The following is a 22,131-nucleotide window of genomic DNA, read 5'->3' on the forward strand; positions in this document are numbered from 1 at the left end:
TTCCAAGCAAAGGACTCAATGTTTTCCCATGTGTTATCTCATTGGGAGGAGTAAATATTGATCTGTGTTACTAAACTGGACTTTTTGGAGAGTAATAATAACAGCAAATACTCATACAGTGTTACTATAAGTCAGGTACTATGCTAAGTTTGTTCCATGTATTAACTTATTTGTTCCTTTCAACAACCTTTCGAGATTATTATTATTCCTCATCTTACAGTTGAGGAGACAGAGACACAGAGGTGATAATCAGAGACAGAGATGCTAATAACTGGAAGAACTGGATTTGAATTGAAGCAGCCCACCTCTATAGAGCCTGTTCTCTTACCCCTTTACCATATATTTCCTTAGTGGGGTTGGCTAAAAAGTTCATTTGGGTTTTTTGTAACATTTTACAGAAATACTTTCATGGTTGTCACATATGCAGGGATGAGTAAGTGCATGTGACGCAGAAAGTGAGTGCTCTTTAAGGTCTGTGTGAGGAGTCTGTGGACAGTTTCTGAGATTGGAAGAGCCATCTCTGGAAGTCAAGGAAATTTTCCAATTCCAAGCCCTCACTATTCCACGGCCATGGCAGTGGAATGGTTGATCTTAATCAACCAGCACAGGTCATGAAGTCAAAATTCTAGTTCCACCATTTAACTAATTATCTGAGGTTGACCACGTTACTACCCTCTGTGTGCTTTACTTTCCTCATGTATAAAATGGGGACAATAATACTTACCTAATACAGTTTCTGTGAGGATCAAATAAGATGGTGTTTGAAAAGCTCTTAACATAGTACCTGAGACATGATAAGGACTCAATAAAGGGAGCTATTATTAGTTCAAATTTATGATTATTTCTTATAAAGGTAAAACTAAGTTGACTTGCTTTTGTTCATTGATCAAAAATGTTGATACCTACTATGTGCCAGGTACTTGTCTTGCTGTAGGTACATAGATGAATTTTTTGGTTCCTGCTCTTGAGGAACTTGTGTGGAGCAGGGAGGAAATCCATTCATAAGTGAACAATGAAGATGCAAGAGGAGAAGCTGCTTCCCTCAGCTGTGAACAGCAGGCTGTGGGGAATGGGAGGAAAGAGGACACAAGAATGGTGGCTTGGTTTTTCTTTGAAGTTTATACTCCAGCAGTACCAGGCTATCAGGTCTCAGATATGCTGTGTTGCTACACACCCCTGCTGGTCCCTCTGCCTGAAATGTTTCCTCCCCTTAAATACCCGGTAAACTCTTCTTCATCCTTCAAAACTCAGATCAGTGACTACTTACTCTGGGAATCCTTGTCTGATTCCCAGTATTAATCTTCCCACCTCATCTGATCCCCAAATAGGCCATTTGTTTGCTTTCAAGACTTCCTCCCTCCTGGATCGTGAACTTTCAAGGAGCTGTTATATCCATCCCCTCTATCCCCGGATCCTAGCCCGGAGCCTGTTACATCATGGGCTCACCGTCAATATTTATTAATTTGAAAGAGATAATTGGGCTGAGTCTGGAAGGAGGAACAGGACCAGGGTAAAAAAATTGGAGAAAGGCGCTTTAGACAGAGGAAATTGTATATACAAAGGCAAAAGAGAATGTAGTTTTCAAAATAATCACTGGGTTTTGTGGCAGTGTGGAAAATAAAATGAATGGTCGGTAATAACAAGAGGTGACATTTAGAAATTAGTTTGAAGTCAGATAGCCAAGGGCATTGTAAGCCTAGCCAAGGAGCTTGAACTCATGCCTGCAGGTAATGGGGAGCCGAGGAAGGAGTGAAATGAGATTTGTATTGTAGAGAGTGCATTCAGGTGGTGATGTCAAGGAGGGGTGGAAGGGGCTGTGACTAGAGGCAGGCACACGACTCAGTGTCAGCAATCCAGGTAAGATATTCCTATGTGCATTGCTGTTCAGAGGCTGGAAGCTTTAGGCATGTAGATTCTCATGTGGGAATTAAAATCTTGCATTTAAAGATTGAGTGCTTAGTCTCCCTCCTTTGTCTCAATTAATATTCAGTTTCTTCTATATAATATAAAGATATAATCATAATTTTTGATTGATTGATTAATTGATTATGGTTTGTAGATGCCCTGAAATTTGTTGATGAATGTGTCAAGCACCATTCAGTGAAAGACCTTCAGCTTTCTGCAAGACTTCTGGAAGTGACAAAAACAATCCGAGTTGAAAACCTGCCACCTGGTGTTGATGACCATGATTTGAAATGTTTATTTGAAAATCCTCGTAATGGAGGGGGAAGAGTGGCCAGCATTGAATGTTTTCCTGACGAGAGTTCAGCACTGATTGAATTTTTTGACAGAAAAGGTAATACCTATTAGCCTAATTTTGTAAACCTTACCTAGCATAATTAAAACCATTTTAATAGATCTTAACAGTTAACAGTTGAATTCTGATGTATTTTATTTTTATCTGTATATTTTTTTGTTTTTAAAATTTATTTATTCATTTATTTATTTTATTTTGGGCTGTGTCGGGTCTTGGTTGCGGCACACGGGACCTTTGTTGTGGTGCGCTGGCTCAGTAGTTGAGGCGTGCGGGCTTCTCTCTAGTTGTGGCGAGTGGGCTCCAGAGTGTGTGGGCTCTGTAGTTGGGGCACACAGGCTCTCTAGTTGTGGCTCGTGTGCTCAGTAGTTGCAGCACGTGGGCTTAGTTGCCCTGTGGCATGTGGGATCTTAGTTCCCCGACTAGGGATCGAACCCATGTCCCCTGCACTGGAAGGCAGATTCTTAACCACTGGACCACCAGGGAAGTCCCTCCATATATATTTTTGGAAATCCAAGTAGCAGTCCCGTACGTCTGGTATATCATGCTAAGTGAATCCAGTGATTCAAAACTTTAGAGAAGCAATGTCAAGTTTTTGAAAGATATGAGGAGATTCTCTCATGGGTCTGTACTTATGACAGACTGAAAAATATATAATTCTTAGAGCCTTTGAGATACCGTATTTAAAGAGGTGATCTGTATTTTAGCTATACATTTGGTAGAAATTCTCAAGTTAACTTCAACAAGATTAGGTAAAGAAATACTCAGAAACACACAGTTCCTATAAAGTATCTTCACTTCTCGCTTCACTTGTCAGTGTCATCATTCAGAAATTAATAGGGGTGGTTTCACATGATCAGTGGACGCCTGCTGGATTGTTCTTTGCAATGACCCTGTGAAAACCTTGCCCAGCTGAACCTTAGGGAAATGTTTCTGAGGGATTCGTAGACATAGATTGCCAGTTCTCTGAGGCATGTGCAAGGTCAGCTTGGAGATTTCACTGATGTTCAGAGGTCAAGGCTGAGGAGTAGGAATTAGGGAGCCGGACTTCTTAGGGAAAGAAGGAACGTTGTGCTTGGGATCAACTGAGGGAGGATGAGATAGGATCATGTGGAATGCCACTCACTTAAAGTAAACTGTTCCATAGGGGTACTTGGAGGAACCTCCTTTCAGCTGTTATGAGTTGGGGAAATTGTGGTGAAGGTATGGTTTGGATTAAAATGGAATGAGAGACCTAGCGTTCCTTGGGCAGAGGGATGAAAGATGAGCTTCTGTTGCATGTTCTTTAAATCTCTCTCAGGGAAATTTACCTTGGGCCCAGGGAGAGAGCTACATAGAACTGTTACTCTAGAAGTTAACCTCCCAGCTTATGATGGGAGTTGACAACTATGGGGCTTTCGATCATCTTGAGGGCATGGGGCAGTTGGGTGTGTCCTCAGAATGTCTATGTTACATGTGTATGAATAATAATAGGAGCTATTTTATTCAGGTTTATTTTATGCTAGAGCCACGCTCGTAGGGCACCCTCAAAAGTTGCTCTTTGCCCTGACCTCTTTGCACCATCTGACTATGTTGACCACACCTTCTCCTCAAAACTCACTCATTCCCTGTTCTCTGTGTCTGAGATACACTGATTTTCCCTTTCTCTCTCTGGCTTTGTCTCCTTATGAATATGACTTACACTTGCACAGCTCTGCAGGGTGCTACCAAGTGCATTCTCAGACACTGCTTTATGGGCGTTGCTATTATTGTAATCCCTGTTTTACAAATGAAGAAACTGAGGCACAGGAAGGTCCAATAACTTGACCAAGGTTACACAGCTAGTAAGTGACAGAGCCAGGATTTGAACCTGGGTAGTCTGGCCCCATAATCTGTGCTCTTAACTTCTCCACTTTCCCCCAGTCTCCTGTACATCTATAACATTAATTTTTCTTGTAGGATATTTCACCACTTACAATGAGTTAATAATGAGGCAAACTGTAGATAAAGCTGAATTAAAAACAGAATTTATTTAGCAATATTGTACTTTATATAGATCATTTGAGAGGAATAAGTTAGGCAATTTACTCTGAAATTATTTTGTTCAACTTCACAGAATCCAATTCACAAAATCTTAAGGAAGGGAACTCTTATTGAATGCTTGTTGTACATGAGATCTTTTTTTAAAAAAATATTTTATTTATTTATTTATTTGGCTGTGCTGGGTCTTAGTTGCGTCATTCGGGATCTTGAGTAGCGGCATGTGAACTCTTAGTTGCGGCACGCATGTGGGATCTCGTTCCCTGACCAGGGAGCATTGGGAGTGCAGTGTCCTATCCACTAGACCACCAGGGAAGTCCCTACATGAGATCTTTTGCTGTGTTTTCTGCCATGGTATCTCATCACTGAATCCTCCTAAGAACCTGCACAGTTATATAGTGTTTTGTTTTTTTTTTTAACAGAGGAGGAAAGCAGGATGGAGAGCTTAAGCCACTTTAAGGTGATATCTATGATGGTTCTTGGGTCAGACCTGAGTCCAAATGCCTGCCTTTGGTGCTTACGAGCTTTGTGATCTTGGGGGAAGTTACTTTAACCCACCAAAGCCTCTGTTTTCCATCTGTAATAGAGGGCTCACATTACTACTTACCTCAGAGGAATGTTGTGAGGATCAAATTAAATTGTACCTGCAGAGTGCTTGGCACATGGTGGTACTCACTGGTACTCAGAATCTGTCCCAGGCCATGGTGGGAAGTTGAAGCCATGAGTCTGGGCCTCTGAAGGCCACTTTTTTTTCATTAGGTCTGGCTCCAGGCCTAGGAGCCAATCGTGCACAAGGTGAAGTTATTTTTAACATCTTTTCACAAGATGCTGTTTTAATCCAAGTTGTTACTGGAGTTCATTCTAATTCCCTTCCTGCTTAGACCCCTTGTAGCTGTCTAATAACTAACACAAAGTGAGGAGGGGTTTGGGGGAGAAGAGTACCCCTACACACACACAGGGACTGTCATAGTAAATGTGGCAGGAAGGGGATTAGAGCAGGGACAAGGGATGTACAGGACTTATTGAATCAGAGTCTCTGGGGCTGGGCTGTCTGATGACTGTGAGGATGCTCTTTGTTTGGAACCCTTGGAACAGGGGCAAGAGCATGGGCTTTGGGGTTAGACAGACACTGGCTTGAATCTTAGCTCAGATCTTTACAGTCTGTGTGACCCTATTCGAGTTACCTAACATTTCCTAGCTTCAGTTTTATCAGTTGTAAAAAGGGATGATAATAATCGTGTCTCTACCTCAAAGGTTTGTTGTGAGCATTAAATATATGTAAACCACTTAGAATATTGTCTGACACATAGTAAGCTATTATAATTATTATTATGCTCCTCCTCTCAGAAGTATTAACAGAATCTAAGTCATCTATGAAATCTAAAACTGTGCAACTGTACAAGAAGAAATAAATAACATGATTCTTAGATTAGCTTTGCTTTGAGCTGGAAAGTATTCTTCACACTGGAGCAAACATTATCCCCTTGCTGGTGACCAAACTCTTCTCTTTTTTTTTTTTTTTTGGTTTTTTGCATTTCACCACTATTTTTTTTTATTTTTTATTTTATTTATTTATTTTTAACATCTTTATTGGAGTATAATTGCTTTACAGTGGTGTGTTAGTTTCTGTTGTACAACAAAGTGAATCAGCCACATACATACATATATCGCCATATCCCCTCCCTCTTGAACCTCCCTCACACACTCCCTATCCCACCCTTCTAGGTGGTCACAAAGCACCGAGCTGATCTCCCTGTGCTATGCGGCTGCTTCCCACTAGCTATCTATTTTACGTTTGGTAGTGTATATATGTCCATGCCACTCTCTCACTTTGTCACAGTTTACCCTTCCCCCTCCCCATATCCTCAAGTCCGTTCTCTAGTAGGTCTGTGTCTTTATTCTCGTCTTACCCCTAGGTTCTTCATGACATTTTTTTTTCTTAGATTCCATATATATGTGTTAGCATACGGTATTTGTCTTTCTCTTTCTGACTTACTTCGCTCTGTATGACAGACTCTGGGTCCATCCACCTCACTACAAATAACTCAGTTTCATTTCTTTTTATGTGGAGTAATATTCCATTGTATATATGTGCCACATCTTCTTTATCCATTCATCCAATGATGGACACTTAGGTTGCTTCCATCTCCTGGCTATTGTAAATAGAGCTGCAATGAACATTTTGGTACATGACTCTTTTTGAATCATGGTTTTCTCAGGGTATGTGCCCAGTAGTGGGATGGCTGGGTCATGTGGTAGTTCTATTTGTAGTTTCTTAAGGAACCTCCATACTGTTCTCCATAGTGGCTGTACCAATTCACATTCCCACCAGCAGTGCAAGAGTGTTCCCTTTTCTCCACACCCTCTCCAGCGTTTACTGTTTCTAGATTTTTTGATGATGGCCATTCTGACCGGTGTGAGATGATATCTCATTGTAGTTTTAATTTGCATTTCTCTAATGATTAATGATGTTGAGCATTCTTTCATGCGTTTGTTGGCAATTTGTATATCTTCTTTGGAGAAATGTCTAAATAAATAAATTTATTTATTTATTTTTGGCTGCATCAGGTCTTTGTTGCTGCACATGGGCTTTCTCTAGTTGCAGCGAGCAGGGGCTACTCTTCGTTGCCGTGCGCGGTCTTCTCATTGCGGTGGCTTCTCTTGTCGTGGAGCGTGGGCTCTAGGCGCGTGGGCTTCAGTAGTTGTTGCACAAGGGATCAGTAGTTGTGGCTCGCGGGCTCTAGAGCGCAGGCTCAGTAGTTGTAGCGCACAGGCTTAGTTGCTCTGCTGCCTGTGGGATCTTCCCGGACCAGGGCTCAAACCCGTGTCCCTTGCATTGGCAGGCGGATTCTCAACCACTGCGCCACCAGAGAAGTCCCTCTTCTGTCTTTCTTAACCTGGTGGTGATATATCAGTGTTATCAGAAAAACAGAAAAATAGAATTTATTTAACAGAATTTCAACATAGAGTGTTCTTGGCTGGAAAGTAATTATTCCATGAAATAAGGAATCGCTGTGCAGTGTTAATACATATCAGTTTATATTTGATCACTCTGGGAGTAGTGCTGCTTTTTAATAGCATGTAACATCAAAGTTCTACAAACATTAGGATTTTTTTTTCTCTAGAATAGGAAAGCTTGTTTGCTTATTTTTTCATCTGAAACATATTACACTGAGATTACTTAATTTCTTTCCTTTAAGTGTTAGACACCATCATGACCAAGAAACTTGACCTCAATAATATGCCACTCTCTGTGTTCCCGTACTATACTTCTTTGGGCACAGCCCTGTATGGACAGGAGAAGCCTCTGATCAAGCTTCCAGCACCATTCAGAGAATCACTGGATCTTTCCTTATGGAAGTTCTTGCAGAAGAAGAATCACCTGATTGACAAGATAAATGATGAAATGAGACGTTGTCACTGTGAGCTAACATTGTGCCAGCTTGGCAGTGAAGTGATCATCAGACCTGCAGCTACCTTAGTCAGTCAAGGAAGACCAAGAATCAAGACCTGGCAAAAAGATGCTTCTACAGTATTCTCTGGTATCCGGTCTAAGTATACAGTGACCTCATTTAAAGTGGATTCAACAGTATGGGACATCATAAAAGACAATTTAGAAGATGATAGGATTTTGATTGAGTTTGATGCACTAACAGGGATTGCAACCTTAGTGGGGAAATCAGAGGATGTACAAAATATTGAGCCACAGATCAAGGACTTAATAGAAAGCACCATTCTAGAAATTAGAAGAGAAGAGCAAAGTCTGAAGCAAAAACTGGCCATTTCTCCAGGAAGGTATTCACTTCTGTTGCACAGCGGTGTACAGGAGTATCTCCACACGGAGTGCCCAGAGGTGGAGATTTTTTATGATGAAGCCTCTCAACACATGTACTTCAAAGGACTCCCTGCAGATGTGTATAAAGTAAAGTGTGAAATCCAGGAAAAGGTATACACCATGGCTCAGAGAAACATTCAGGTTCCCCCAGAGGTTTTTCAGTTTCTGCAACAGGTTGACTGTGCAGAATTCTCTAAGTCTCTCTTTATAGCACAGAACATTCTTGCAGTTTATGAGCTAGAGGGCACAACTGTTCTCTTAACTGGTGCTTTTTCTGAAGTCCTATTAGAAGCTGCAAAGCGAATGGTCAGTGCCTTAAATTATAAGTGCATTGACATTGAAGACAGGGAAGTTCTTAACAGTAAGAAATGGAAATGGCTCATTTGCAGTTTGCATAAGAAACACAATTCCTCCTCAAAGACTGTAATAATCCATGTGGTAACTTCAGAAACCACAGCCCAGGTCATCATCACAGGCTGTGTGAGAGAAGTAAATGAAATCTATGACTTGCTTTTTGACTTCCTGGAAAAACACACAAAAATAGAGAAATTGATTGAAGTAAAGCCTTCCTTAGTTATTGATTACTTAAGGGCAGAAAAGCTACTGTGGCAAAAGATAAAGAAGATGAATGTTCAGGTAATGTTTAATCCTGAGAACAAGCAAAAAGGCATTTTACTAACTGGCCCAAAGACCAAAGTCCTGGAGGGAATGAACATTGTCACGCAAGCCCGGGATTTGGTCTGCGTTAAAAGCTTCCATATTGATAAGCCAGGAGCCAGTCAGTTCTTCCAGGATAAAGCACGGTATTATAAAAGTGAGGTCAGAAGGTTATTTGGTTGTTTTATTGAACTACAGAAGGATGGTGGGCAGAGGTGCTTGTTTCAGACAGATTTAGCCCCTGGAGTCTCGCTGATGGTGCAGCAAGGAGACTTGACACAGTTCCCCGTCGAGGTGGTGGTGAATGCGGCCAATGAGGAACTCAAGCTCAAGGGGGGCTTGGCGGCTGCTCTTTTAAAAGCAGCTGGCCCTGAGCTCCAAGAAGACTGTGACCGGATAATGAAGACAAGAAAGGCCAGGATCTTACCTGCCTGTGCCGTCATCTCGAAAGCAGGAAAGCTCCCGTACCACCATGTGATCCATGCAGTAGGACCCCAGTGGAAGAGTGATGATGCCCAGAAATGTGTGTGGCAGTTAAAGACTGCTGTAAAAGGAAGTCTCCATTTGGCTGTAAAACACAAGTACCGATCCATAGCCATCCCTGCTATTAGTTCCAGAGCCTTCGGCTTTCCCCTACCCCAGTGTGTGCAGACCATTATTTTGGCGATCAAGGAATGGTTCCAGTGTAAACAGGATGGATGCAGCTTGAAAGAGGTTTACCTTGTGGATATAGCTGAGAAGACTGTTGAGGCCTTTGCTGAAAGTGCAAAAATTATATTTAAAGACACCCTGCCTGATGTTGCTTCCCTGCCCAGTTTACCAGCAGCAGTCCAGCCCAACTTGAGAAAAGATCATGGAAAAGGAGCAAGTCTGTTGTCCCCAGAAGGCCTGAGGGTCCTGTTGGTGAAAGGAGATGTGCAGAGCGCTACAGTGAGTGCCCCTGTTTTCAGAACACCCACCAGCATGCTGGGACTCCAGTTAGCCTGTTGCTAAAGGGAGATTAGGATCAAGGGGAGAATCCCATGCCCTCCATCCCTGCCTTGAAACAGGTTTCCTTAGAAAATTGGGCTACTTCACCAAGGCATTCACTAATTGAGATTGGCCAATTACCTGGGGGAGCTGATAGCACGTTCCAATCACTAGTTTCCAGTAAGTGTGAAATTCCACAATAATACCTAACATTTACGAGGCTCTCTATACTTTTTCAGTGCTCTTACACCTGTCATATTTTGGCAAATCTAAGGTTAATTTCCTGTCACATTCACTGATAGCAGATACAGAAAAATTAGAGCATAACACGGGGACGGAAGACAGTAATCTTATCAGCGGAACTGAACCAGAGGGTTCTGAGTTTGAGGGACCATCAGCTCCCAACACCATTAAGAAAATGTAGGGAGGAAGGTAGAAAGTGACCTGGAGAAGGTCTGGGTATTATGTGGGGACAATTCTTATAGCTCTGCCAGGGGGTGACATGTTTTTTAAAAATACTTAGCATTTGAAGTATTTAAAAATACTTTAAAAAGGTACTTAGCAACCTTTTCAACACAGGCTCTAACTAATCCAAACAGTCCTGGAAGCCCCCTGCTGTGCCAGGGGTTAACTTCCTGAGCTGGGCGAATGTGGGCAGTCCTGGGGCAGGGATGCTTAGGGAAGGCCATTTGCATATTTATTTGGATAAAAGTCTATTCACATCCTTTGCTCACTTTTAAATTGAGTTACCTTTTTATTATTGAATTTTAAGAGTTCTTTATATATTCTGGATACAGGTCCTTTAACAGATATATGATTTGCAAATATTTTCTCCCATCCTGTGGGTCATCCTCCTGTTTTGTTCAAGTTGTTACTTGGTTTAAAATATTTTTCATTTGGTTTAAAATATGGAAAGAGATTGTAAAAAATTAGATCTCTACTTACAGTAAGCTTAAATCATAATTACAAGAATAATAGCTAACACTGACTATTTACTATGAGCCAGGCACTCTACTAAGTGCTTGACATGCATCTTCTCATTCAGTGCCATGAGGCAGATTCCAGGACTATTATTATTCTCATCTCACAGATGAAGGAATGAGACTTAGAGGGTTTAAATAATTTGCCCAAATCCCACATTTAACAACTGATGGAGCTAGGGTTGGAATGTGCATTGCTCTATTTCAAAATATTAAAAATAATTTTGTTTCTCATTGAAAAGAACAAGCAAATAAACAAAAATCTCTTTTGGCCAAGGGTCAGTAATTGGAGTGAGTTCCAATCCTCATTCACCTTGAACTCTTGAGTAGTAAGACATTCCTTCCGTGCCTTTCACTCCCATAGGTGTGTGCCCTCTGAAGCCAAGACCTGCTCTGCATCACTCCTCAGTGACCCACGTGGGGCAGCTTTGACAATCACTTGATCACAGTCCCTCTCCTGTCTTCTCTTGGTGTCTTAGTCAAGCCTGATTAATCTGCTCACATTAACTGTCCTGCTGAAAAAGCTCCCATGGCTCTTCACTGCTGCTGGGAAGTCCAGTTGGCTTGGCACTTGAGGCCTTCTGTAGTCTGTGCTCAGAGTAACATTTCTAGCCTGGCTGGCACCATTTTGCTGCAGAAGCTCTCTATCAGGTCAAACTAATCTCCTTGCCGCTCACAACCTGCCATGCTTCTGTCCATGCTGTTGCCCCTCCCGAATGACTTCCCCATCTCTCTCTGCCTGCTGCAACTATTCCCACTTCTCAGACACCACATCGCTCATAGTGTCTTTACTAGCCTCTGAAGGCACTTCCTCTGGACTCCTTTGGTGATCCCATACCATTTATGTATTGCTCTTTGACAGCTCTCTTTTGTCCTAGAGTGTTATTTAAATAAGTATCTAATAACACTCTCTTTTGGGGTGGTATTTCAATCTCTGAAAACTTAATCATCTTAGTTGTCCCCCATTGTGCCAAGCCCGGGGGCTCAATCAGTAATCCTTGATGAATGCTTTTTCTTACAATTTGAAACAAATTGTTGGTTTTGTCTTTAAGACCGATGTGGTTGTCAACTCCATTTCGTCGGATCTTGAGCTCAATAGAGGGCCCCTTTCCAAGGCCCTCTTGGAAAAAGCGGGGCAAAAGCTCCAGGAGGAGCTGAAGACAGCTGGACAAGGGGTGGCTGTTGAGGTCGGCACAGTTATCCAAACCAGTGGTTGCAATCTGCACTGCCACCGTGTGCTTCACGTGGTGGCTCCGGACTGGACAAATGACAGCACATCTTCACACAAGGTGGGACCTGGTTTTAAATTCTCCAGGAAATTAAGTAGCCCTTTGGACTCTCCTTTCAGTAGAATGTAGCTTGAACCCTGGCTGTGTCTGTTCTGTAATAACAGCACATTCTCATAGCCATTTCTTTCAGCTGTAGCTGACTTCTCCCAAGGACCAGTTAATAATAGAAATTGATTACAGTTCTCAGCCATTGCTGGGACTCGGGGAAGAATTATTGAAGATAGCACTCTTTAGTGAGGAAGGAAAAGTGAGGGCATGAAGAGTGGAAGAGACTGAAGGAACAGAACAGTAGCTGCTTTGCTTCTTTCCTTCATTGCTGAGTGAGTTTGAATCTTTTTGGAGGGTCTCACACATTCTTCTTTACTTTTCCTTGTTTACTCCTCTGTTTTCCTTTCCCCTTCTGACCTTAACCTGCCTTTTGTTGAAAGGAAAAAGGAGTAGAGAGAGATCACAGAGTTGCTAAATTCTTATTCTTTTTGTTCGAACTCTGATTTCCAGGCAAAATGTATAAGAATGTGCTTTGTGCTTTTCAGATCATGGAAAACATAATCAGAGAATGTTTGGAAATCACTGAGAGTTTGTCCTTAAACTCAATTGCATTTCCAGCAATAGGAACAGGAAATCTGGGGTTTCCTAAAAACATTTTTGCTGAATTAATCACCTCAGAAGTGTTCAAATTCAGTAGCAGGAATCAACCCACAACTTTACAAGAGGTTTGCTTTCTGTTGCACCCAAGTGATCATGGAAATATTCAGGTACAGTCTTTCTCATTACTCGTTATTTTGGCAACTGAGCCCTAACATGTTCAAGTATCTTCTTGGTCTGATAGGTTGTTTCTTTCATGTATTTTCATACAGGAAAGTAAAAGAGTAGTGTGGACTAGTTGCAGCACGGCAAATTTCAAGCACATTTTTGGATATAGAAAAAAATTTGACTTCTTATTAAGAAAAATTTGAAACATATGCAAAAGTAAACCAAATAGCATAATGAAATCCCTTGTACCCATCGTTCAGCTTCATAGTTATCAGCCTATGCCCAGTATGTTTCATCTCTATCTCTATTTATTTCCCTTCCTCCCATACTGTTTTTGAAGCAGATCCCATATATACCTTTTACCCATAAACAATTCAGTATTTGTTTTAGACATTAGGATTCTTTTTCAAAAGTAATCTAAGTACAATACTATTTCACACCTAAAAGAAATTGGCAGTCATTCCTTTATTTCATCAATTATCATGTCAGTGTTCACATTTCCAACTGTTTCATAAGTATTTCATTTTGTTTTTATAGCTTGTTGGTTTGAATCAGAATCCAAATAAGGCCCAAATATTGCAATGGAGTTGACATATCCCTTAAACCTCTTCTAATCTATAGAATTTCCTTCCATATGAACATAGAAATTTTAATACATAATATAAAAGCACAGTTGTGGTCCTACAAATAGGAGAATGTCAGAATAAGATACAACTGAAGGCTCAGCACATCCCCATAGGAGTAAGACGGTTGAGACCAGAAATACCAGAACCATCTTTGGTCACAGAGGGTCCATCAACCAGCTCACGTTTGCTGAACACCAGCTGTGAGTAAGCCTCTGGACTCAGCATTATGGGGGAACAAGAGGCATTTAATATGAGGCCATTATTCCTGCCCTGCAAGTCCTTAGAGTCCAGGAGAGTAGATGATATTAATTGTTTGAAAAGTTCCATGATAATGCAAGAATTAAACAGATTAAGGCTAGCAACCCAAGAGATGTCCATAGATCATTGGACTAACTGAATTTTTAGGTCATACTTAATTTTTTTTCTGGATCTAGACACTACCTTTAAATACTTTGGAAGCAAACAAATCTAAATTCTAATCAGACAGCTAAACCACCTGGGCAAAATATGTGGTCCATTTAGTTGGCCTGCATAACTACAGTCATTTCTAGTCAATAAATGCTTTGTGAACAACCTCCCTATGACTTGCATTGTACAAAGTGATGTGGATTACAGAATGGGTATGTTGCATGTACTCTCCCTCCTATAAATCATAATTACTTTGGGAGCTAAGATTTATACACATAAAATGAACTAGAGACATGAAGTGCTGAGAGTTTTTGAATGAATGGCTGAGTTCATTGTAGGGAAGTGAGTCCTGTGGCATGGATCTGAACCCTCGAATCTCACTCTTTCTGTGCATCGTCAGCCTTTGTTATCTTTCCTAAAGATTCAAATTCTGCAAGTATTTTGTAAAGGGATTAGTCTATACAGACATCTTTATTGCCATTGGAAATAGTACTGATTCTCCATACATGGCTGTGACAATTTTTCTCTTAAGACTTTTAAAGACAGTTAAGCTTTGGTCATATTTTCACAAAAATCAGCAAAACTTATTGAAATATTTATAGGTGGAGACTGTAACAGAGGTTGCACACAGCAGCCTATGGTCGGAACATAGCCTTTAGATGTGCTTTATTTGGGCTATTTTAAAAAAATTTGAATCAGTTGCTGGCATTTAAGAACCAAACTTGTCACATAAAACTCCAGATGTCCACTGGGACCTAAAAATTCAAAAGTTCTGGCACCTTGGACATGGATTTCTGCCTGAACAGTTCGCTGTGGCCAAATGGCAGCTCCTCTCTAGTTCTCCAGAGTCAAACCAGTCCAACTTTACACCTGTCCACCTTTACACCTGTAGATCACGTGCCTGGTGCCTGGAGAACCCTGGCTCTGTAGTCTCTCCTGGTCCTTCTCCCATTATTGTCTCAGCCTTTTAGCCAAGATGTTACTTGTTTTTTTTCCAACAAAATTTCCTGTTGCTTGTTTACAAGGAGGAAGAAAGTGATGATTTTGGGGTGTCACTAACCAGGCAAAGAAATGGAATTCCAGCCTCTTGCTGCAAAAACACTACTCCCCTAGCTGTTTCTCTCCTGGTACAAATAAGAAGTTAAAAACTGAAGTGTTTGGGTCCTTGTGATTGTCTTTCTCTTAACACTGTAGTTTTAACAACAACAAAGTATTTACTTTTACTGATTATGAAAGTAATACATGTTCATTGTAGAAACTTTAAACAATAAAAAATGCATAAATTCTTTTAGTTGTATTTCATCTTATCTTCTTTTATATATGTGGACTTTTAAACGTGGTATTATATAATGTAATTTACTATCATTCTTTTTTCATTTAATAGTATGAAATAAGCATTTCCCTATTCCATTAACTATTCTTTGAAAACATAATTTTTAATGGCTGATAAATACTCCAACATATGGACATACTAAAATTTATTTAACCATTTCCCTGTTGGATTTTTAAACTGTTTATTTTTTTCTCAATTACAAATAGTATTGTAGTTACATTTTTGTTCACATCTTTGATAGTTTTCATAGTTTGTATTTACAGAAATAGAATTTATGAATTTTTCATAATGTAAAAATCTATAATGAATATAAATGATACTCTGAGAATTGTTCTCTCCTAAATATTTGTGCATGTAGGATCAGAAGGTCTGATGAATCAAATTCATTCATCTACAGAGAATTGTAGTGATTAAAACTGTCTTTGTATTTCTAGGCATTCTCAGATGAATTTGCCAGAAGGGCTAATGGAAATTTCATCAGTGATGAAGTTCCCAAGGCTGAAGATACACAAGGTTCAATAAAGCTTTTAAATAGAGAAATTATTTTTAGTTGCTAAATAAGTATTCAGTGTTAAGTGAAAAATGATAGGATAATTTTTATGAAAAAAACAATTTGTGATAAAGAAGATAATAAATTATACTCTATACACCTGAGCATGCAAGACACTGGCCATGTTTATGTGATCTGGGGTGAAAGAGTAGGCAGGCCAGATTATATAATCTGTACAATGGGTCTTTAAGTGGTGATGAGGCTACTATTTTCTAAGGATGATGTGATAAGTGTTTTCAGAAATAGACACATTTAAAGAGATGATACCAACCAAATGCTTCTCCTCTGTCAAAGTTATTTATATTTGAGTTTATCCTATTTGGAGTTTGCTGAAGCTTGTTAAATCTGAATATGTATGTCTTCAGATCTGGGGATTTTTCAGTCATCTCTTCAGATATGTTTTTCTGTACTGGTCTCTCTCGCCTCTCCTTCTGGTGCTCCAATAACATGAATGGTAAGCCTTCTGATAATGTCTCTGAGGGTCTGTTCTTGTTTTTTTTTTTTTTTCAGTCTTTTTTCTCTTTGTTCTTCAGATTGGATAATATTTATTAATCTACCTCCAAATTCACTGATTCTTTTCTCTGTCTACTATACTATTGAGCTAATCCAGTGAATTTTTGATTTCAAATATTGTATTTTTAAGTTCGAAAATGTCCATTTGATTCTTATTTTATAGTTTATATTTCTCTGCAGAGACCCCTATTTTTCCATTCATTCCAAATCATATCCATGCATTCAAGTGTGTTTACTTCGACCTCAGGGAGTGTAGTTATAGTAGATGCTTTGAAGTCTTTGTCTGATCATTCCAACATCTGAATCATCTTGGGATTAGCATCTATATTGAGTGTCTTTATCCTTGAGAATTGGTCACATTTTCCTGGTTCTTTGTATGACAAGCAATTTTGGATTATAGAATGGGCATTTTAAACATCGTGTTGTAAGACTTGGGTCCTGTTAAAATCCTCTGGAAAATGGTGCTTGTTTTGTTTGTTTGTTTGTTTGAGCAGGTAGCCAATCAGTTAATGTCATTCTACAAGTTCTGCCTCACTTTCTGTGTGGGCAGTGGTTCCAAGGTCAATTCCATTCTCAAGGCCTTTGCTGTGCAGCTTGGGTCTGCCCCAAGTGCACAGCTCTGGGGTGAGCTCAGGGTTGACTCCAGTCATACACAGAACAGGGGGTCACCACTCCAGCGTTCCCCTTACATTCTCTGACTTGCAAAAGCCCATTTTCCAGGTCTTCTGGCCAGAAGCACAAGGTTCGCTCAGAGTTGAAGCTGCCTGTTCTGTTGCCTCATTATTCTGCGTGATCAGGGGTGCCCTTGGGCAAAGCAGAGGGGGTGAGGGTTGGGGGGAGGGGACCAAATAAACAAAAACACAGGGATTTCCCATACACCACATATACACCTTTCAGACCACAAGGCCCTTTTTCCTGATTCTTCTGGACAGAAATACAGAATGTCTTTCAGAGTTTTAGCTCCCTGCGGTGCCACTGTGGAGTTCTGCAACCGGGGCACCTTGGTACAGGGCCTGGATTTAAAAAGGAAAAATATGGAAAATAATGAGGCTTCTCTGCCATACTCTTCAGCTCACAGGGACCCACAGTCCCAGTCCTCTGGCCGCAAAGACAGAGATTCTCTGAGAGTTTTGCTGCCTGTTCTCATTGTGTAGTTCTGTAACTAGGGCCATGCTTGGGTCAAAGCTGGGAGAGAAAAGAGGAAAAATTTCAAAACAAAACAAAATGGGAAGCAGCACAGGCTGCTCCTTCCTTTTTTTTTTTTGCGGTACGCGGGCCTCTCACTGTTGTGGCCTCTTCCGTTGCGGAGCACAGGCTCCGGACGCGCAGGCTCAGCGGCCATGGCTCACGGGCGCAGCCACTCCGTGTCATGTGGGATCTTCCCAGACCGGGGCACGAACCCGTGTCCCCTGCATCGGCAGGCGGACTCTCAACCACTGCGCCACCAGGGAAGCCCTCCTTCAAGTTTTGACTCCTTTCCCCAGTCTGCCTGCTGTTGTGCATGTCTCAGTTCTCAGAGTGGCTTTTTGTATTTGTCCCATGTTTTTACTTGTAGTCAGTGGGAAAGAAAGGCTCAAGTGGGCTAATTCACCTCAGCCAGCAGCAGAAGGCCATGTTTGATATGTATTATATTTTATAATCCTTTTCCAGAAACAGACCATCAGGGGCTCAAGGCCAGGGCCAGGTTAAATGCCAGAGATCACAGAGAGAGAGAGAGAGAGAGAGAGAGAGAGAGAGAGAGAGAGAGGGAGAGAGGGAGAGAGAGAGAGGGAGAGATGAGAGGGGCACAGGTGAGAACCATGAGACCTACGTCATTCTTGCTGTTGTCGACTTGTTACTGAGTCTATTTTTTTTTCTTGTCAGGTTTATATGGGACTATTTCTAACCCTGATTCAGGAGTGCATGAAATGAAGATTGGGCCCATCATTTTCCAGGTAGCCTCTGGAGATATCACCAAAGAAGAGGCAGATGTGATTGTAAATTCAACATCAAAGGCATTTAATCTCAAAGCAGGTACTTGACTTATGGAATTTTGACTAGTGTAATAGTCACAGTAGAGCCTGTGAAGGAGAGTTCCTATAGCCAAACTGGTTTCTACAACTTTGGCTTATTGCTATTAATTCATCATTTAAAAATTATTTTGACATTGTTTCTCATAATCGGGAACAGCTCTTTTATGAGTTTTTCTCCTTTGTTATCAGAAATACCCAAGTTATAGGGTTCCTTTGATGATGGGGAAAGCATTTAGATAATTAGGCACTCATTCTGATCCAGACGTCCTGTAATTTTTTTTATTCATGTGTGTAAACATCTTGCTTTTCTCATGCAGGGGTCTCCAAAGCAATTTTAGAACATGCCGGGAAAAGTGTGGAAATGGAATGTTCTCATCAAGGTAAGGCACAATGCTATCTTTTTGGTTCTAAGTTTTAAGTGAAGACTGAATATGGGAAGCTACGGAGGATGAGGAAAGTTCTGGGATTGGGGAGACAACATATTGATCTTAAAATCATACCTTTTACTAAAGAATTCCAGTTGTAGAGAATTAGAAGTGAAAAGTCATCTCCCAGTTAAAAAGAGAATCGAGAAAGATTCATCAAAGGTAGTATTTCAGGAGTTTCTTATTCACATAAAATGCTTTATCTGCCAATTCAGACATTTTGTTTTTTAAACAATCAAAGAGTGGGTTCAAAGACTAAATCGACATTTCACCAAAGAAGACATGCAGATGGCCAAGAGGCACATGAAAAGATGCTCAACATCACTAATTATTAGAGAAATGCAAATCAAAACTACAATGAGGTATCACCTCACACCGGTGAGAATGGCCATCATCCCCAAATCTACAAACAATAAATGCTGGAGAGGGTGTGGAGAAAAGGGAACCCTCTTGCACTGTTGGTGGGAATGTAAATTGACACAGCCACTATGGAGAACAGTATGGAGGTTCCTTAAAAAACTAAAAATAGAACTACATACAACCCAGCAATCCCACTACTGGGCATAGACCCTGAGGAAAACATAATTAAAAAAGAGACATGTACCACAATGTTCATTGCAGCACTATTTACAATAGCCAGGACGTGGAAGCAATCTAAATGTCCATTGATAGATGAATGGATAAAGAAGATGTGGCACATACATACAATGGAATATTACTCAGCCATAAAAAGAAACGTAATTGAGTTATTTGTAGTGAGGTGGATGGACCTAGAGTCTGTCATACAGAGTGAAGTAAGTCAGAAAGAGAAAAACAAATACCATATGCTAATGCATATATATGGAATCTAAAAAGAAAAAAAAAGGTACTGATGAACCTAGTGGCAGAGCAGGAATAAAGACGCAGACATAGAGAATGGACTTGAGGACACGGGGAGGGGGAGAGGGAAGCTGGGACCAAGTGAGAGAGTGGCATGGACATATATACACTACCAAATGTAAAATAGATAGCTAGTGGGAAGCAGCCGCATAGCACAGGGAGATCAGCTCGGTACTTTGTGACCACCTAGAAGGGTGGGATAGGGAGTGTGTGAGGGAGGTTCAAGAGGGAGGGGATATGGCGATATATGTATATATATGGCTGATTCACTTTGTTGTACAACAGAAACTAACACAGCATTGTGAAGCAATTATAGTCCAATAAAGATGTATTAAAAAGAGTGGGTTCAGCATCTAATTTTGCATCTTTTTGTCTTGTGTTTCCCAGCTCAAGGGGGCCACAGAGATTATATAATTACCAAAGGTGGATTATTGAAGTGCAAGAATATTATTCACGTCATTGGTGGAAATGATGTCAAGAGATCGGTTTCCTGTGTTTTGCAAGAGTGTGAAAAGCGGAATTACTCATCCGTTTGCCTCCCAGCCATCGGGACAGGTTTGTAGCCTCTGGCTGTCAAGGCTAAATCCCAAGGTGACCAGTTTCCCTTGGAATTGGTGCTGATGGCTAATGTACTTATTGCTGAGTCTACATCAGGGCAGCTTCCTCAAGCGAGGGCAGCCCCCGAGGGAAGGAGCAAAGTCTGTGGATAGTTTAAGTAAAAAAGAGAAAGAAAACTGAAGAGAGTATTGGGATAGTAGACATTTGCTTTCTAATATGGAAGGGAAGGGAGAGGAAGGGAAGGGAAAGGAAAGAAAGTCCATCTCTCATTGCTTTCATCAGCTCCTTTCTCTTTTCCATCCTCTACACATCCCCCATTATTTAGTCTTTGACTTCCCCTCCATCCCCTCTCCATGGAAACATCAGTGCATGGACTTCCGCCTCCCCATGGCCGACTCTCAGACAGCATGGCTGTCCATCTTCTCTTACCTCCTTGACAGTGGGCTGGCCGTGGGGCATTGCGACCTCTCAGTTGCCAGAATCCAGTGGGTTCTAATGGGTCAGAAACTCTCCACCTTCCTCCTTTCAGCTTGCCTGCCTCTTTGAAGTTTCTTATTTTCCTTAAACTACATAATGATTGTATGAGTCTTCATTTACGAGGATGGTGCTTTGGGCTTATCATTTGTAAGGTGATGCTCTTTGAGCTCTTTCCCCAGCAATCTGAGTCATGTGCATTAATCAGGGATTCCTGCTTGGTCTCCTTTAAGAGAGCTGCTCGGGGGAGGCAAATACTCTCAGGCTTGAAGTGGAATGGAGCTGACTGGTCCCAGAAAGAGAAGGCTCAGCACTGGATTAATCATTCCACTGCTCAGGAATCTAAGTCTGAGTGTCTCACACTGGCATTCTAGGCCCTCCAAAAGTTTAGCCTTAATAAACCTAACCATCTTTGTCACTTTCTGGGCCTTCTTCTAATTCTCTTTCCCATACTTTGATTTCTCTTATTTTTCATTCCTCTTAATGTTCCCACATAGAATGTTATGTCTCCTTAGCTCTCTGTTTCTGAAAGTATAATTTATATTCCCTTTATGCTTTCATTCCCCTTGTAGTATCATTCAATCCTAGCAGATTACCCAATGTATTATCTGTCTATCATCTATGTATCCTCTATCTATCTATCAATCATTTTCTATGGACACCCACTAATGATTCCCCAGTCTCTATCTCCATCTGCTTTTTCCTCTGAGCTCTTGTCTTGTGTTTCCATCTTAACTTTATTTGTGCCAAGAAAGCAGGCAGCCTAAGGGTGGCACAGACCTTCCCAAGGGAGTCCCTGGGTGGAGTCAAAGAAGAAATAAGGAAATGAGGCAGTTTTAGTTTTGTATAATTATTTCTGGGTTACTGCAAACCTGTTGTTTTTTCTACTGACCTGGTTGCATTGCTGGTCTGCACAAATAAATCAAGGTTAGCAAATTCTCCTTCCTCATCTTCTTCACCTGTCTCTATCACCACCTGAGCAGGCCCTTAGACTAACAGATGGGGAGCTTTCTCCCTTAGTGGTGATTATGAGTTGAATTGAGACTGTGATTGAGACAGTTGCTGGCAGTAAAGGAAGCCCTCTCACTGTTCCTCACAGGCTTGAGGGGAGAGAATGGGTGCTCACTGGTACCTGCAAGTACCCCAAGCTCAAAGCAAACTCCAAACTCCAGTTCATTGTCTTCTCCCCCACACCTGCCCTTCCTCTTATATCCCTGAGCATGTTAAAAACATCACTTTCTATCTACAATCCTTGACTCTACCTTCTTCATCACTCCTATGTGCATTAGTTTATTAATTAGTTTGATTAAATATTTACTGAGTGTCTGCTATGTGCCGGGCACTGAGCTGAGGCAGCGGGGATAGAAAGATGAATAAGAAAAGGGGCACCTGGTGTCCACAAGGGGCACCTGGCCTTCTGTGAGACACAGGCATGTCAACAAACAACTGCAGTGCAACAGGACTTATGAAATACACGTGAAGGTTGTGGGTGGCAAAAGACGGGGAACAAAGGGGCAAGTATAAAGCCAGTTGGCCACTTCGTCCTGCTGACTTTACTTTCTAAATATCTCCTCAATCCCTACAGCCAGCTCTTCAT

The 22,131-nt window shown here is 41.1% G+C and overlaps 1 protein-coding gene across 1 annotated transcript in view; it reads left to right on the forward strand.

Moving 5' to 3' along the window:
- The window catches only part of PARP14 (poly(ADP-ribose) polymerase family member 14), a 48,429-nt gene that overhangs the window by 10,381 nt on the left and 15,917 nt on the right, over nt 1-22,131 (forward strand). Inside the window, exons 5-12 of the mRNA XM_022567144.2 lie at nt 2,060-2,296; nt 7,474-9,695; nt 11,767-12,003; nt 12,537-12,758; nt 15,558-15,636; nt 18,050-18,199; nt 18,516-18,578; nt 19,890-20,057. Of these exons, the coding sequence (XP_022422852.2) occupies nt 2,060-2,296; nt 7,474-9,695; nt 11,767-12,003; nt 12,537-12,758; nt 15,558-15,636; nt 18,050-18,199; nt 18,516-18,578; nt 19,890-20,057 (3,378 nt within the window). The remainder of the gene's footprint in view (nt 1-2,059; nt 2,297-7,473; nt 9,696-11,766; nt 12,004-12,536; nt 12,759-15,557; nt 15,637-18,049; nt 18,200-18,515; nt 18,579-19,889; nt 20,058-22,131) is intronic.

This window comes from Delphinapterus leucas, chromosome 4 (genome assembly GCF_059928025.1).
Source record: "Delphinapterus leucas isolate spDelLeu-1000000601 "Yukka" chromosome 4, BTC_Dleu_Yukka2, whole genome shotgun sequence".
Lineage (NCBI taxonomy): Eukaryota > Metazoa > Chordata > Mammalia > Artiodactyla > Monodontidae > Delphinapterus > Delphinapterus leucas.